Source organism: Loxodonta africana, chromosome 12 (assembly GCF_030014295.1).
Source record: "Loxodonta africana isolate mLoxAfr1 chromosome 12, mLoxAfr1.hap2, whole genome shotgun sequence".
Classification (NCBI taxonomy): Eukaryota; Metazoa; Chordata; class Mammalia; order Proboscidea; family Elephantidae; genus Loxodonta; species Loxodonta africana.
The window spans coordinates 90,525,406-90,542,647 of NC_087353.1; the positions used below are offsets into that span (position 1 = coordinate 90,525,406).

General features: G+C 42.9%; 1 protein-coding gene across 13 annotated transcripts in view; it reads right to left on the minus strand.

The window, feature by feature from the left end:
• Positions 1–17,242, minus strand: part of LOC100658233 (NADPH--cytochrome P450 reductase) — a 90,365-nt gene that overhangs the window by 12,672 nt on the left and 60,451 nt on the right. For all 13 annotated transcript variants that reach the window (XM_010596241.3, XM_010596240.3, XM_003416597.4 and 10 more), the window contains one exon: positions 4,562–4,610. In XM_010596241.3, the coding sequence (XP_010594543.1) occupies positions 4,562–4,610 (49 nt within the window). The remainder of the gene's footprint in view (positions 1–4,561; positions 4,611–17,242) is intronic.

Genomic DNA, 17,242 nt, shown 5'->3' on the forward strand with positions numbered 1-17,242 from the left:
AAATAAAACACACTAAAACCTTTGGGACACAGCAAAAAGCAGTGCTCAGAGGCCAACTGATAGAAATAAATGCACACATCAAAAAAGAATAAAGGGCCAAAAACAATACCTAAACCTTACAACTCAAACAAATAGAAAAAGAGGAACAAGAAGCCCAGAGCCACCAGAAGGAAGAAAATAATTAACAAAAACAGCTGAAACAACAAGACTAGAAGCTGATTCTTTGAAAGGATCAATAAAATTGACAACCACTGGCCAAAATGGCAAAGAAAAAAAGGAGAAGATGCAAATAAACCTAAATAAGAAATCAGGTGACATCACAACAGGATCAACTGAAATAAAATGGATCATAACAGAATACTATGAAAAATTATACTCCAACAAATTCGAAAACCTAGAGGAAGTGGACAAATTCCTAGTAACACACTAACTACCTAAACTAACACAAACAGAGGTAGAAAATCTGACTGCACCCATAGCAAAAGCAGATACTGAATAGGTAATTAAAAAAAACTCCCAACAAAAAAAGTTCTGGTTCAGAGGGCTTCACTCGAGAATTCTACCGCACATTCAAAGAGCTCACATTAATACTACTCAAACTATTTCAGAGACAGAAAAGAAGGAATACTCCTGAATTCATTCTACAAAGCCAGCATAGCCCTGATACCAAAGCCAGGCACAGATACCACTAAAAAAGAAAATTATAAACTAATATCCCTCATGAATATTGATGTAAAAATTCTCAACAAAATTCTTGCCAAGAGAAACCCACAGCATATCGAAAAAATAATACATCATGACCAAGTGGGATTCATACCAGGAACGCAAGGATGGTTCAACATTAGAAAATCAATCAACATAATCCACCAAATAAATAAAGGAAAAGAATCAGATGATCATCTCAGTCAATGCAGAAAAAGCGTTTGATAAAGTCCAACATGCATTCCTGATAAAAACTCTCACCAAAATTGGAACAGAAGCAAAATTCCTCAACATAATTAAGGGCACATACACAAAACCAGCAACCAACGTTACTGACCATGAAGAAAGACAGAAAGCATTCCTTCTGAGAATGGGAATGAGACAAGGATGCCCTTTATCATCGCCCTTATTCAACATTGTCCTGCAAGTCCTAGCTAAAGCGATAAGACAAGAAAGGGAAATAAAGGCATCCAAACTGGTAAGGAAGAAGTAAAACCATCCGTGTTTGCAGATGATATGATCCTATACACAGAAAACTCCATAGGATCCATAAGAAAGCTACTGGAACTAATAGAAGGATTCAGCAAAGTGACAGGGTACAAGATCAACATGCAAAAATCAGTTGGATTCCTCTATACTAACAAAGAGAACTCCAAAAAGGAAATCGGGAAAACAGTACCATTTACAATAGCCTCTCAAAAGATAAAATACTTAAGAATAAACTAACTAGGGACATAAACATAAAAGACTTATACGAAGAAAACTACAAAATACTACTGCAAGAAACCAAGAGACCTTTGTAAGTGGAAAAATATACCATGCTCATGAAAATGTCAACACTACCCAAAGCAATCTACAGATACACTACAATTCTGATTCAAATTCCAATAGCATTAATGAGATGGAAAAACCAATCACCAACTTTATATGGGAAAGAAAGAGCCCTTGGATAAGTAAAACATTACTGAAAAAAGAACAAAATATAGGAGGCCTCAAACTACCTGATCTCAGAAACTACTATATAGCTAGAGTAGTCAAAAGAGCCTGGTGCTGGTACAATGGCATACACACAGATGAATGGAGCAAAATTGAGAACCCAGAAATAAATCCATTCACCCATGGAGCCCTGGTGGCACAGTGGTTAAGAGCTCTGCAAAAGGTCGGCAGTTCAAATCTACCAGCCGCTCTTTGGAAACCCTATGGGACAGGGTTTCCGACTCAACGGCACCTAACAACAATGGACACCTGATCTTCAACAAAGGGTCGAAGTCTATTAAATGGGGAAGAGTTAGTCTCTTCAACAAATGGTGCTTGCAAAATTGGATATCCATTTGCTGAAAAATGAAACAGGATCCATACCTCACCCCATACACAAAAACTAACTCAAAATGGATCAAAGACCTAAATGCAAAGCCTAAAACTATAAAGATCATGAAAGAAAACATACAGACAATGCTAGGAGCCCTAATTTATGATATAAATAAATCTAAATCCACACAATGGAATATTGTTTGGCCATTAAAAGGAATGAAGTGCTGATACATGCTACAACACGGCTGACCCTTGAACATATTACGCTAAGTGAAAGAGGCCAGCCTCAAAGGATCACATGTTGTATGACTCCAGTTGCCCGAAACACCAATAATAAGCAACTCTAAAGCAGGCTCGAAGCCCTGTTCTGAAGAGACAAAAAGTAGATTAATGGTTACCCAGGACTGGGGGAAGAAGCCCTGGTGGCGTGGCGGTTAAAGTATTCCGCTGCTAACCGAATGGTCAGTGGATGAAACACACCAGCCCCTCCGGGGGAGAAAAAGGTGGCAGTCTGCATCCCGAAGATGTACAGCCTTGGAAACCCTATGGGGCAGTTCTACTCTGTCCTATAGGGTTGCTATGAGTTGGAACCAACTTGACAGCAATGGGTTTGGTTTTTTTGGTTTTAGAACTGGGGGAGGTGTGGTGGTGTGTGAGTTGACTGCTAAGGGGGTACACAGGTTTCTTTTGGGGTGATATGTTCTAGAGGTGTGGTGATGGCTGCACATGACCATGCTTGTGAGTTGACTGCTAAAAAACTGCTCAACTGTATACTTTAAATGGGTGAATTGTAGGGTAAGTGAATTATATACAATTTCAATAATTAAAGTAGTATGATAGTGCATATAAGCAGACAGCTAGATCATAGAACTAAAATAGGATATGGAAATAGACTCAAATATACATGGATGTACTCTGCAGGATAAAGATGGCATTTCTGACTAGTAAGGAAAAGATGGACTCTATTACAGGGTATTTAGACAGCTGTGTAAAAAAATAGAGTTGGATCTGTATCTCAAACCTTAACACCAGGATAATTTCCCAATAGATCAAATTTTAAATACCAAAAACGAAACCATAAAAGCACTAGAAGAAAATATAGAAGAATTCCTTTATATCTTTCGGGTGGTCTTTTGAAAGGTCTTTGAAACTATGGCTCAAAGTCCAGAAGCCATAAAAAGAAAGTTAACTATGTAACTTTTACATGCACAAAAACACCATGAGCCAAGTCAAAAGACAAACCATTAACTGGGAAAATGTTTTCAGCTCATATCACAGACAAGGGATTAATCTCCCTAATGAATTTAAAGTGTTCTTTGAGAAAGATCAATCCCAACGGAAAAAAGGGCAAAATATTTGAATACAGAATTTACAAAAAAGGAAAAAAATAAATGCCATCTAACATAAGAAAATCTGCTTAACATCATTTATAAGAAAAAGGCAAATTAAATCTACACTGAGAAAATAATTTTTTAACCTAGAAAAATGGCAAAAATCCAAACATTTGATAAACAATTGGCAAGGCTGTGGGGAAACAGGGTTTCTCGCACATTGCTAACGAGAGCGTACCATGGCGTAACTCCTGAGAAGGGCAACTTGGCAGCCTCTATCACAATTACAAATGCAAGTATCTTTTAATCTAACAATTGCCTTCTGAGATTTTTTTTTATATATATATATATATAGACAGATTTGCAAATATGCAAATTGATCTCAATATTCATGGCAACATTATTTGTAAGAGCAAAAGAGCAGAAATGTCCCATGTGCCCATTAACAGAGCAGTGTTAAAATAAATGACACTCCATCCATATATCCATACCGTGAGATTTATGAAGCTGTAATAAAGAATGAGGACGGTATCTTTGTATTGATATGGAAATGTCTCTAAAGTATCAAGAAAAAAAAAAGCAAGGAACATTTAACAGTCTATATAATACGCCACCTTTGGTGTCTTTTAAAAAAAGTATAAAATAGGAATCTTCCTTGTTTCCATTTCCATGTGTGTAAAGAAGCTCTAGAAGGCTACACAGAACACCAAGAGCAATTACTCTACGTGGGAACTGGGTTATGGGTGACAAGGATACGGGGAAGGCTTTTTACGGAATAGTTTGCTTTGGCTTTTAACCATGTGAATGTAGTACCCGCTCAGAAAACTGAATAATTAAAAACAAACAGAGATACAATTGCAGCTGCGCAATGACCACAGCTATGTGAGATTTACTCTGCTGGGGGACAGGGCCCGGAATGGAAGGGAAAAGAAGGGACGACATCATGAGTTAGAGGGAGGGTCTATTGTATAATGTGGTTTGTTCGAGAAGGAAACATTCAAAAAACAAAGCAAACCTTCTCAGCAACAGCAAAGCAGCTTTGGGCTTTGGTTAGCCAAGGCTGCACACACAGGGTGCCAGCCCCGCTCAGTTCTCACCGCCCTCTCCTTACCAGGGGACTCCTCCTGTCCAGCAAAGCTGGCCTTCTGATGGACTCCCCTGCACAACCACCAGGGCCAAGACACACTGTGAAGGGCAAAAACACAGAGCACGCTCACCGTCTTCTTCATCTTTTCCACAAAGCTGCTCTCTTTGGCCGAGGAGGTCCTGAAAAACACAAGTGTTCGATGGGTGTGAGATGCAGGTGTCGTGGCAGCACACGGAGGGACATTCCAGCTCTGCCCCGTGTCCCTCCCCAGTGACTAAGCCAGCAGCTGGCCTCTGGTCCAGTATCGGGGCTGGAAGAGGCAGGACCAGGGCTCCTAGGCCTCCTGCCAGCAGCTTCTGGGCCTCTTGCAACACCAACACCTGCCTGCCCCCCCCAACAGATACAAACCTGTTTGCCTCAAAGAAGACTCAAAGTGTTCACTACTCCTTCCCACACCATCCACAGCTAATGAGGGACCACAGCCTCGTCTCACCTCTGCCTTTAACCTCCAGTCCCTGCTTCATACAGCAACCAGGAGTCTCCTAAATACAAACCGACCATGCCGCCATCTGGCGCCACTCTAAAACGTTCAATGGTTCCCACGACCCTTCAGAGTCTGTCCCCTGCCTCTCCCGCTCCACCCCTCCGCAAACCATACTCAGATGCACTGACTTACATCCCACTCCCTAAATGACAACCAAGGAGCCCTGGTGGTGCAGTGGTTAAAGCACTCAGCTGTGAATTGAAAGGTCAGCGGTCCAAGCCCGCCATCCGTTCTATGGGAGAAAGATGTGGCAGTTTGCTTCCGTAAAGATTACAGCCTTGGAAATAGTATAGGGCAGTTCTACTGGGAATCATGGCCTAACCAAGCTGACATACATTTTTGTGGGACACAATTCAATCCATGACAGACACTTTCTAAAGATGGTATCTTAACAGCCAATACACATATGGAGAGGTATTAGACATTATTAGTTAAATTAAAACCACAAACAGCTGTATTATTAGAATATTAAAATAGCTAAAACGAGAAAGACTGACAGCATCACATCAACAGTGAAGACATGCAGCAACTAGAATCCCATATGCTGGTGGTGGTAATGTGATAGGACACGACGACTCTGGAAAACTGTTTGGCAGCATCTTCTAAAACAGAACTTGAACTTACCCTATAACCAAGCTTTTTTTTTTTTTTTTTTATCATGCTCTAAGTTTACAATTCAAGTCAGTCTCTCATACAAAAACTTACATACACATCGTTATATGACCCTAGTTGCTCTCCCTACAATGTGAAAGCACACTCCTTCTCTCCACCCTGTATTCCCCGTGTCCATTCAACCAGCTCCTGTCCCCCTCTGACTTCTCATCTCGCCTCCAGACAGAAGCTGCCCACATAGTCTCATGTGTCTACTTGAGCTAAGAAGCACATGCCTCACCAGTATCATTTTATGTCTTATAGTCCAGTCTAATCTTTGACTGAAGAGTTGGCTTCGGGAACTGGTTTTAGTTTTGGGCTAACGGAGAGTATGGGGGCCATGACCTCTGGGGTCCCTCCAGTCTCAGTCAGACTATTAAGTCTGGTATTTTTACTAGAATTTGAGGTCGGCATCCCACTTTTCTCCTGCAACATCAGTGATTCTCTGTTGTGTTCCCTGTCAGGGCAGTCATTAGTGGTAGCCAGGCACCATGCAGTTCTTCTGGTCTCAGGCTGATGGAGTCTCTGGTTTATGTGGCCCTTTTATTCTCTTGGGCTCATATTTTCCTTGTGTCTTTGGCGTTCATTCTCCTTTGCTCTAGGTGGGCTATAACACAGCTTGACTCCTTGGCTACATATCTAACAGAACACATACATACACGTGCATCAAAAGACCAAATGTTCATAGTTGCGTTAGTCGTAACAGGTGAAACAGTAAATAATCTGAATGTCCATCGGCAGTAGAATGAATTAGTAACCTGCGGTATATTCCTACGGTGAAATGTTCTCTACTGCAGCAATGGAAAAGAATAAACTGTTACTACATGTGAATAAATCTCGTAAACATGAGGCTGAGTGAAAGAAGCCAGATAGACAAGAGTCCATACTACAAGATTCCATTACATAAAGTTCAAACACGGGCAAAGCTAACCTACGGGGACAGAATTCAGGATAGTGGTTACCTTTTAGGGTTAGGAGAGAGGGGACAGGAAGGGGACTTCTGGCATGATCTGCTTTTTGATCTGGATGGTGATTACACATATCTGTTCATACTTGTGAGGCACATACGCACTTTTGTGTAGATATTTTGTATCAATACAAACTTTACACTTAAACTATATATATATGTATCTCAAAAGCCACTTTTTCTCACTTCCAAGACTCTCAGCTAGGTCTGGGAGGCACCAGGCACCAAGCCAAGCTTTGGAGTCAGGCAGACCCACGTGTGAGTTCACAACCAGCTGTTCCTCAACTAGAAAATGAAAATAACAAACTCCACTTCGGAGGCTTTTGCAAGGGTCAAAGTAAAAAGATATCAAGGACCCAGTAGAGCGTGTCCTTCGCAACTGGTGGCTGTTGCTATTGTGCTGAGAAGAGCTACAGTCCCTTACTTGGCCACCTCACTGCCATACCACAGCCATATCACAGGATCCAGGGGCTCTGGGTGGTCAGAGGGATGCCACAGAGTCCGCAAACAAGAGTTGTGGTACAGGGGAACGATGGTGGCTATGTGCACATTAACTGCTAAGTATTCCCAATTTTTTTCAGAAGTCAGCTGATGACTGACCTCCTCTACACTTATGTCATTTATTAGGGTTTCTTTTCACAGAGCAGTCAAGGTGATTTCAATTTCCAATTAAACAAGCCCGACCAGGAGATGTGTTTTTCAAGGAACATGGATGGGCCATGAATGGGATCAAAGCAGGGCAAAACAGGATTCAATGAGGTCTCAAGGAGGTGTGAGGGAGCCCAGAGAGGGCTGGGCTGGGCTGGGCTGGGGCTGGCCTCTATCTATCCCCTTCCCCATCTGGGCTCTAGGGGCCCTCTGGAGCTCACCGGCCTCCCTGCCTTCTTCAGTCCGCCAGCCTAGGGGCCACGTGCTCATGGTGGCAGCCTGCAACCACATCAACAGCCAGGAGGGCTCTTGGAGATAGGCAAATCCATGGCTGGGGGTGTAAAATGTTACATGAGGTCACAGAGATGAAATCCCTGGCACAAAGCAGCCCCTCCCCAAAGGCGTGACTCTGAATGCCCATTTTACAGATGAGTTAACGGAGGCCTGTTTGTATTACTTGTGCAGGGTCACAAAGGCCAAGGACTCAATCAGAGTCTGACTCCAGGTTTTTTTGTTCTTTCCACTACATCCTATGGCCTCCCATGCATAAAAAAGTGTAATAAAATGAGGAAATAAGAAAAGGGAGCACCAAAATACACTTGCATAATCATCATAACTACCTAAAAGTGATATCTGTCAGGGCTAAAGGTCTGGAGTCTGAGGGAAAACTGATGCAGGTGAAGACTTCTTTTAAGGGTGGATGCCTTTGCGGAGCTGTTTAAACATGTAATTTTAATAAAGATAAATGTATCAGAAGTTTCATATTTAAGGGCCCACTAGGCACTGGGTTGGGTTTTAGGTTTTTATTAGATTAGTAGTTCCAGGACCAAAGCTATTACAAAGGGTCCCCTGGGAGACAAGGCCTGGTGCCTGCTCAGCCACCACAGCTTCTCCTCTCCTCCAGCCTAGAGGGCCCCAGGGGCTTCCAATCTCAGCACCAGACAGTGCAGCAGCTCCAAAAGGGTCAGGGGGAGGCAGCTAGGGCCTAACTGCTCAGGTATTTCCACCCGAGAACCTCCCAGGAACACAGGGCATACTGACCCCATTATTCCAGCATTTCCCAGGCAGGCCCGCCTCCAACATTAGCAGAGCTCTCAGGCCTGCCCCCTCTCTCTTCCCTCTCCTAGCTCCAACCTGCACTGCACGGTGTCTTGTCTCTGGATATCTTGGCCCACATGTCCTCATTCTGTCCACGCCCACCACAAACAACCCCATCTTCACTACCACTGGGCCCAGAAGAGTTGCACACGGGTGGCACTAGCCCTGTGAGCACAGACGAGGGAGGAGGCTTGCACAGGCCCTCGCGGCAAGCTCAAGACTTCTGGGGCAGGGAATTCTGGGGCCCCTGGTACCCAGGTTCATGGTCTAGAAGAGGAGGAGCTGCCTCAAAGTAGAGTCAACTTTAATGAAGTGGAAGGAGTAAAGCTTTCGGGACCTTCATGTGCTGATGTGGCATGACACAAAATGAAACGGAACAGCTGCAAACATCCATTAATAATTGAACTATGGAATGTATGAGTATGAATCAAGGAAAATAGGAAGTTGTCAAAAATGAAATGGAATGCCTGGAAATCAATATCCTAGGCATTAGTAAGCTGAAACTGGATTCCTATTGGCCATTCTGAATCAGGCAATCATATGGTCTACTATGATGGGAATGACAAACTGAAGAGGAATGGTGTCACATTCACCGTCAAAAAGAGAACATTTCAAGATCTATCCTGAAGTACAGCGTTCAGTGATAGGATAGTATTTATACACCTAAAGGAAGACCACTGTCTTAGTTATCTAGTGCTGCTATAACAGAAATGCAGCAAGTGGATGGCTTTAACAAAAAGAAATTTATTCTCTTATGACTTAGGAGGCTAGAAGTCCAAATTTAGGGTGCCAGCTTTAGGGGAAAGTCCTTGTCATCCATCTTGCCTGGTTGAGGAGCTTCTCAGTGCAGGGACACCAGGTCCAAAAGACGCATTATTCTCCTGGTTCTTGTTTCTTGGTGGTATGAGGTCCCCATGTAAATCTGCTCGCTTCTCTCTTGTATATCGCAAAAGAGATTGGCTTAAGACAACATAATCTTGTAGATTGAGCCCCACCTTATTAACATAACTGCCCCTAATGCCACCTCATTAACATCATAGAGGGAAGATTTACAACACATAGGAAAATCACATCAGATGACAAAATGGTATACAATTATACAATGGACTAGCCAAGTAAAATGTTGCTGAAGATAATTCAAAAATGGCTGCAGGAATACCTCTTCAGGAAACTGCCAGAAATGCAAGCCGGATTCAGAACAGGATGTGGAATGAGGGATATTATTACTGGTATCAGATGGATCTTGGCTGAAAGCAGAGAACATCAGCAAGATGTGTGCCTGTGTTTTATTGACTATGCAAAGGCAATTGACTATGTGTATCAAAACAAATTATAAATAACATTTTGAAGAACGAGAATTCCAGAACACTAATCGTGCTCAAGAAGAACCTGTACATAGACCAAGGGGCAGTTGTTTGAACAGAACAAGAGCATACTGTGTGGTTTAAAATCAGGAAGGGTGCGTGTCAGGGTTATATCCTTTCACCACACTTATTCAATCTATGCTGAGCAAATAATGTGAGAAGCAGGACTATATGAAGAAGAATGTGGCATCAGGATTGGTGGAAGACTCATTAACAACCTGTTATATGCAGATGATACAACCTTGCTTGCTGAAAGTGAAGAGGACTTGAAGCACTTACTGATGAAGATCAAAGACTGCAGCCTTCAGTATGGATTACACCTCAACACAAAGAAAACAAAAATCTTCACAACTGGAACAATAAGCAACATCAATGATAAACAGAGAAAGGACTGAAGTTGTCAAGGATTTTATTTTACTTGGATCCACGATCAATGCCCATGGAAGCAACAGCCGAGAAATCAAATGATGCATTGCATTGGGCAAATCTGCTGCAAAAGACCTCTTTCAAGTGTTCAAAACCAAAGATGTCACTGTGAGAACTAAGGTGTGCCAGTCCCAAGCCATGGTGTTTTCAATTGCCTTATATGCATGTGAAAGCTGGACAATGAATAAAGAAGACCAAAGAAAGATTGATATTTTTGAATTATGGTGTTCGTGAAGGATATTGAATATACCATGGACTGCTAGAGGAATGAACAAGTCTGCCTTGGAAGAAGTACAGCCAGAGTGCTCCTTGGAAGTGAGGATGGTGAGACTTCATCTTACATACTTTAGACATGTTATCAGGAGGGACCAGTCCCTGGACAAGGACATCATGCTTGGTGGAGGGTCAGTGAAAAAGAAGACCCTCAACGAGATGGATTGACAAAGTGGGTGCAACAATGGGTTCAAACATAGCAATGATTGTGAGGATGGCACAGGACTGGACAGTTTTTTTGTTCTGTTGTGCATAGGGTCACTATGAGCTGGAACCGACTAGATGGCACCTAACAACAACATACCCTGAGTCTGTATGTCCCCTAGGCCATACACTCACAACACACACATACCAGGGAAGGATTATCCAATAAGCAAGGCAAGCACATTCTTAGGGCATCAACAAAGCAGGGGTACCAGTTGTCCAAAGCAAAGACCCACAGATGCCAAGCAGATAAGACACAAGGAAAAGTGAGTGCTGCAGGGGAAGAGAACTGCAGGGCACTAAAATGAAATTGATACCATTTTATAAATTTTGTATACGATAACATCTGTATTTTCCTTTTCATTCAGACAGACCAGCATAACCTCACATTCCATTCTCTCTCGTCTACAACATAAGAATGCACCAGCAGTGCTATGATCATGTGACTCATGACGTATCTGGTCCTGCACAAAGCGAACTAAAACGTGTCTTCAGATTGAGCATACCCTTGTATTTGTATTACGCTCTTTGCCATTGCTCTTGCCCCTACTGGGTATTAGCAGAAGTCCAGTGAACTGTGAAGATGCAGCATCAAAGGACGGAAAGTCAGAGTGCAAGTTTTTAAAGTATTATTTCAAGTCGAAAAACATTTGTGCAGATCTGTGAAGGGCCTGCCAACAAACATTATACAACAAAGAAATGAAATTATTTCCAGCTGCCTTGTAAGTACTATCTCTTTTGACTGTCTCAGACCTGTAGAAAATGACAGGCTCCAAATCAATTTTTTTACTTATTAATTCTCAAATATAAATTTTTGTGTTAATGTCCAAATTTGAATGTAAATTTTATTTTATAAGTTTCACTTATTTTAAATTATTCAAATTTATTTGCTACCAAATCAAACCAAACCTACTGCCATTGAGTCAATTCCAACTCATAGCGGCCCTACAGGACAGAGTAGAACTGCCCCATAGGGTTTCCAAGGAGCACCTGGTGGATTCGAACTGCCGACCTTTTGGTTAGCAGCTGTAGCTCTTAACCACTACACCACCAGGGCTTCCTTATTTGCTACAGTAGACCCAAATTTAAAAAGTGACATAATTTTATATCCAGGTAAAATGAAACATTAACAACTAAGTGGAGTTGAAAAACGAAAGCTCGCAGAAGATAAAAAGAAAAGGATATGGGAATTCCTGAAGACAATTCCAAAATTAACTTCCTTTTTAAAACTCAATGAATCAAAGAGACTTCTTCCTTTGAAGGCTCAAGTTTAACAGGTGTAAATCGTTGTACTAGTACCACTAGGACTGAAATTACTAATAGCAATATGAATATAACAGAATTTGTCCCAAATTCTGCACTCATTCCTTGCTGTAGTAAAAAAATTAACAATAGTGTAGAAAGTGGAACTATTTTAGAATCTGAAATTGTCACATCTACAGATACCACAAATAACAGAAATACAGATCCTGCTTTGAAAGAGGGCCAAGTGACTGTCAACATCACAGCCAACCATTTGGAAATTTGTGTTGAGAACTTCTGGATGGTAAACAAACAAGGTTCTGTAGTCAGAATATATTTCTAGGGTACAAAGCTAATGGTGAAAATTATAAGAGGGAGTGGCTACTGTAGTCTCCATCAGTTAGCTCTGTATATTGTTTTGTTTGCTAACTATTCAGTCCTAAATCATTTAATTCTTGATCTGCTACAGATGGATTTCGCAATTGGCGCAACTCCAGTATGATCGATAAACATGAAAACAGTTCAATTCACAGAGATTGTATGTTGTCATACTTAAACCAAAGACATGGTCTTGGCTTAACTCATGAACTAGAAACACAAATGAGTGAAGAACGTCACTAATGAAAAGCTGTTTTGCAGTACATTGTTGCTGTCGTTGTAACAATCACAGAATGCAGACTATCCTTTAGAAGAAGAAATGAAGTGTTCTGGGTCCTCATAAAATGGAAATTTGGGGGGTTTACTTGAACTTGATGCTCAGTTTGATCCATATTTAGGTCACAACTCCAAGTATGGTAACACAGGAAAGGGTGTCCCATCGTATATGTCTAAAACAATGTGTGAAGAATTAATAAATTTACTAAGTGAAAAAGTTGGATCAAGTATTTTCAGTGAAATAAGTATAGCTTGATGTTTCAGTCTGTAGATTCCACTCCTGCTCTTTCTCATACAGATTAGCTAAGTATTGTTTTAAGATACGTATCTCCAACAGATGGAAAACCTGTCGAACGATTTATCACATTTACCACTTTAAAGTCACTGGTGAAGAAATCGCAGATCAAGTACTCTGCTATTTATGTGAAGTTTGCAAAACTGATTTTCCTAAGTGCTGAGGCCAGTCCCGTGACAATGCTGCCAACATATCAGGGTGTTATAAAGGTATGCAACAGAAAACTAGAGCGTAATGAATATGCCGTCTTCACACCACGTGCTACACATTCACTTAAGCTTGTAGAACGTAGCGTAGTAGATTCTTTGTCCAGAAGCAGATGATTTTTTTTTTCCTACTGTTCAGTTATTACACATTTTTTGCTGCCTCTATTCACTGATGGGCAGTTCTTAAAACATATTTAGGCAATGATCAAGTATTAAAATGTCATTCTAATACATGTTGGGAAGTGCACGCTATAGCAACGAGTGCAAACCCTCAGATTCTAGGTTCCTTAGAAAATATTGCTGAAGACAAAGAGAAGCTGAAAACACTGCCACCAAAATTCAAACACTAGAGTATGTATTTACGTTGGTTACGTGATGATGCCTGGCACTCAATCTGCGGTGCTTTGTCAGACTCTTGGGCAGTCAGTCCCAAGTCCCCAGCACGAGACAGGCAGAGTTAGACTAAGAAGGCCTTGGAGGGGCTCCCATGCCTACCTTTGAGAGGGCCTGACATCAGCTAAAGAGCCAACAAATGTTTCCATAGAAGCTACATCTTGAAGAAGGTGGATTTGAAGACTTGCTGAAGGATGAGACAAGAGGTAAACTCTGCTGCCCTGTGAGTGCCAGGCTGCTCTCCCTTACGCAGACAATGCATGCCAGCTTGTGTGGGGCAGGCATTGTGCCAGGCACTGAGGGAGTGAGCTTTCAAAGAGGCAACCTGTGCCTTCAAAGGGGTTAACATCAGGTTTGGGAAGGTCAGGCTCTGTGGAAAATTACCAGGGGACAGGAGGAGCCATGAATTAGGAGGAGAGACTTGGGTTGAAATCCTGACCCTGCCACCAAATAGGCCTGTGACTGGACAAGCCATGCCCCTCTGTCAAATGTTAGATCTCTTTTTTATCTGGAAATGTCCTAATTTCGCCTGGGAGACAGTTTTGCTGGATATACAATTCTTGGTTGGCAATTTTTTTTCCTTTAAGGCTTTATATATATCATCCCATTGCCTTCTTGCCTGCATGGTTTCTGCTGAGTAGTCCAAGCTTAGTCTTATTGACTCTCCTCTGTAGGTGACTTTTCATTTATCCCTAGCTGCTCTTAAAATTCTCTTTATCTTTGGTTTTGGCAAGTTTGATTATGTCTTGGTTACTTTCTTTTGGGATCTACCTTGTGTGGGGTTTGATGGGCATCTTGGATAGACTATTCTCATCTTTCATAACATCAGGGAAGTTTTCTGCCAACAAATTTCAACAATTCTTTCTGTATTTTCTGTTATCTACCCCTGTTCTGGTACTCCAATCACTCGTAGGTTATTTCTCTTGATAGAGTCCCATATAATTCTTATAGTTTCTTCATTTTTTAAAATTCTTTTATCTGATTTTTCCTCAAATATGTTGGTGTCAAGTGCTTTACCTTCAATTTCCCTAATTCTGACTTCCGTTGCCTCAATTCTGCTCCTATGACTTTCTATTGAGTTATCTAATTCTGAAATTTTATTGTTAATCTTCTGAATTTCTGTTTGCTGTCTCTCTATGGATTCTTGCAGACTATTAAATTTGTCATTATGCTGTTCTCTAACCTTCTTAAGTTCCTCTAAATGCTATGTCTGTGCGTTCCTTGGCTTGTTCAGCATTTTGCCTGATCTCTTTCCTGATCTCTTGAAGGGCTCTGTATATTCTTTTGTATTCTTCCTCTGATAGTTCCAGAAAGCTCTCTTCATCAGGAAGATTTCTTGATTCTTTGTTGTGGGAGCTTGCTGAAGCCAACATGGTCTGCCTGTTTATGTGATTTGATACTGACCGTCGTCTCCGAGCCATCAATAAGTTATTGTATTTGTTTTATGTTTCCTTACTGTGTCCTAGCTTCTTGTTTTGTTTCGGTATGCCCAAATAGGCTGCTTGAGTGAGCTAGTTTGATTACTGGTGCCTTTGATGCTCTCATGTCTTGTCAGCAAGTGGTTAGGGCTGATACTAGGTATACGAGCCCAGGAGCCCATTTACTTTTCTTGTATGGATTTAGCTGAGGTGTCCAGATAGTTGGTCACCAAGTGTGTGGTGCAGGCACAGGTATCTGGCTACAGTAGGGGGTCACACACTAAGCAAGGCAGGGGACTGACAACCACCCGAGTGTCTGTGAGGAAAGTGTGTCCCTGTTCCCTAGTGGGTGGGTTTTGCAGCCGGGCTATGTGTAACCAATGCTGTTGGCTGTAAGGACTGAGAGGCACCACTTATCCTTGGACCCCTGTCGAGGGTGTCTAGGTGGAGTGGGTGAAGCCACCAGTCCTCAGGCCCCTGATGTAAGTAGGTGAGGACCCTGGCTTAATAGGCAGAGTGGTGTCAAATGTTACAAACTTGCCTCTCCACCATATAGCTGAAACAGTTAAAGTTAGGCTTCAGGTATATACCCTACAATACTGTGCTAATAAGGGCCTACGCTGCTGAAATGGGCCCACACAGGTCTATGCAGGGGTAAGAGGCATTCAAAGTCCATGGACCACTTATGCCTGTGCCTAGGCAAAGGAGCTGTTTCTGCCCTGAGTTCCCAACTCAGGGGAGCTGGCAGATTATTTTTTCCCCGTTTGTTAATTTATTTCTTCTCCAAGGCCAGAAGAATGGCTCAGAGTACGCAACAGGTCTTACTTCCAGCCCAGGGAAAGGAGCTATCACTGAAGCTGGCTCAGGACCAGTGCAGAGAGGGGAGGGATCAATTAAATGGGAGACAGTTTTTTCCTAAGGGGTGTTTTTTGGTCTGCATGATAGGTTAGACACAAGTGATTATCTTATGCCGAGGAGGCCAGTTTTCACTGATTCTGAAGGCATGAGTGGACTCTTCACCGCTCAGTCTCTCCCAATGTGGCAAATGCACCCCGAATGCCAATACCTGCCTCATGGCACTCACGCCAGAGGATCCAGCCTGCAGGGTGCCAGTTCCCACTGAGTCAGGTCTGGCAACTCCTTGCTGCTTCTGAACCATCTCTCCCTCCCCATGCTGCTCAGTTTGATTCCTCAACTTTGCCTTTGATGTTCAGGGCTCCTAGACTGTCATATACAATTGATTCACTTGTTTTTTCAGGTCTCTGTTGTAAGAGGGACCACCGGAAGCGTCTGACTACTAGGCCATCTCGCCCCGCCTCCTCAGATCTCTTTTATTTAAAACTCCACATCTCGAACTCTACAGCCTCTCTCAGTGCCTTCCGTGGCACTTGGAACTTTGCTAACATTCCAGAAAAGAAAGTGTTCTCTGAAAGAACGAAGCTGTTTTCATTACTCTGTGATTTCAAAGACACCCCAGGTGGCACATGATAAAACCAAAGGAATGAATCAGATGGTATATGACACAGGAGCTCAAAGGGAGCAGGTGCTTATAGCAGAAGAAACCAGGAAAGGCTTCTCGCTTCTCAGAGGCTGAAAATGGCTCCCAAGAGAGAAAGCCACAGAACCCAGGCTGCCTAGGGCCTTCTGGATGAAGACTATGCTGATGGTGAGCTCAGCTTTGGCAGCCCAGATGGGTGGGTGGGTGGGCTGGAGGGCCTTGGTCTGGCCTCCTGCCACATCTGCACAGAGCAGGAACACCACGCTGGCTGGCTCTGGGAGAGGAGGGGAGACCTCAGGCAGGTCCAGCTGAAACACTACAAGATGGACACAGTGTGCAAAGGCTTCTCTCAGAAGCATGAGCACTTCTGAAGGCCCAGCTTTGGTCTCTTCTTTAGCTTCGGCCCAAGAGGGAAAGGAAAAACTCTCCCACCCTATCCCCTCGGCTCCAGAGATAATGTCCAAGGGCCTGGGCAGGCAGCAGTCCATGAGAGGAAGGGAAACCCAAGAAGACTGAGGAGGATTCTGTGCCTCCAGGTCACTGCCCCAACACAGTAAAGTTTCTTTATGGTTAGACCTGGGGAGCAGCTAAGATACTTCCTCCCCATCCCCAAAGCCCTGCTGCCAAGCTCAGAGAAGCAGAGCTCACCTGGTCAGCCAGAATAAGTTCATACCTCCCAAGTGCTCTGACTGGCTTCACCCCACCTGAGAACTTCAGACCTGATCTTTCACAGGTGAAGGAGTCAGTGACTGGGGCTTCCCTAGTTTCCAGTCCAAAATCCCTTCTTTCAGAATCCACGTTGGCCGTTCCTCTGCAGGCTGCAAACTCATGACCAAAGGGGACCCCAGCACCCACACTCAGCCATGCCTGCTCCCCCACTGGAGATGCTTTGGGGAACTAACCCCCGAGGAACATCCCCAACTCTGCTGG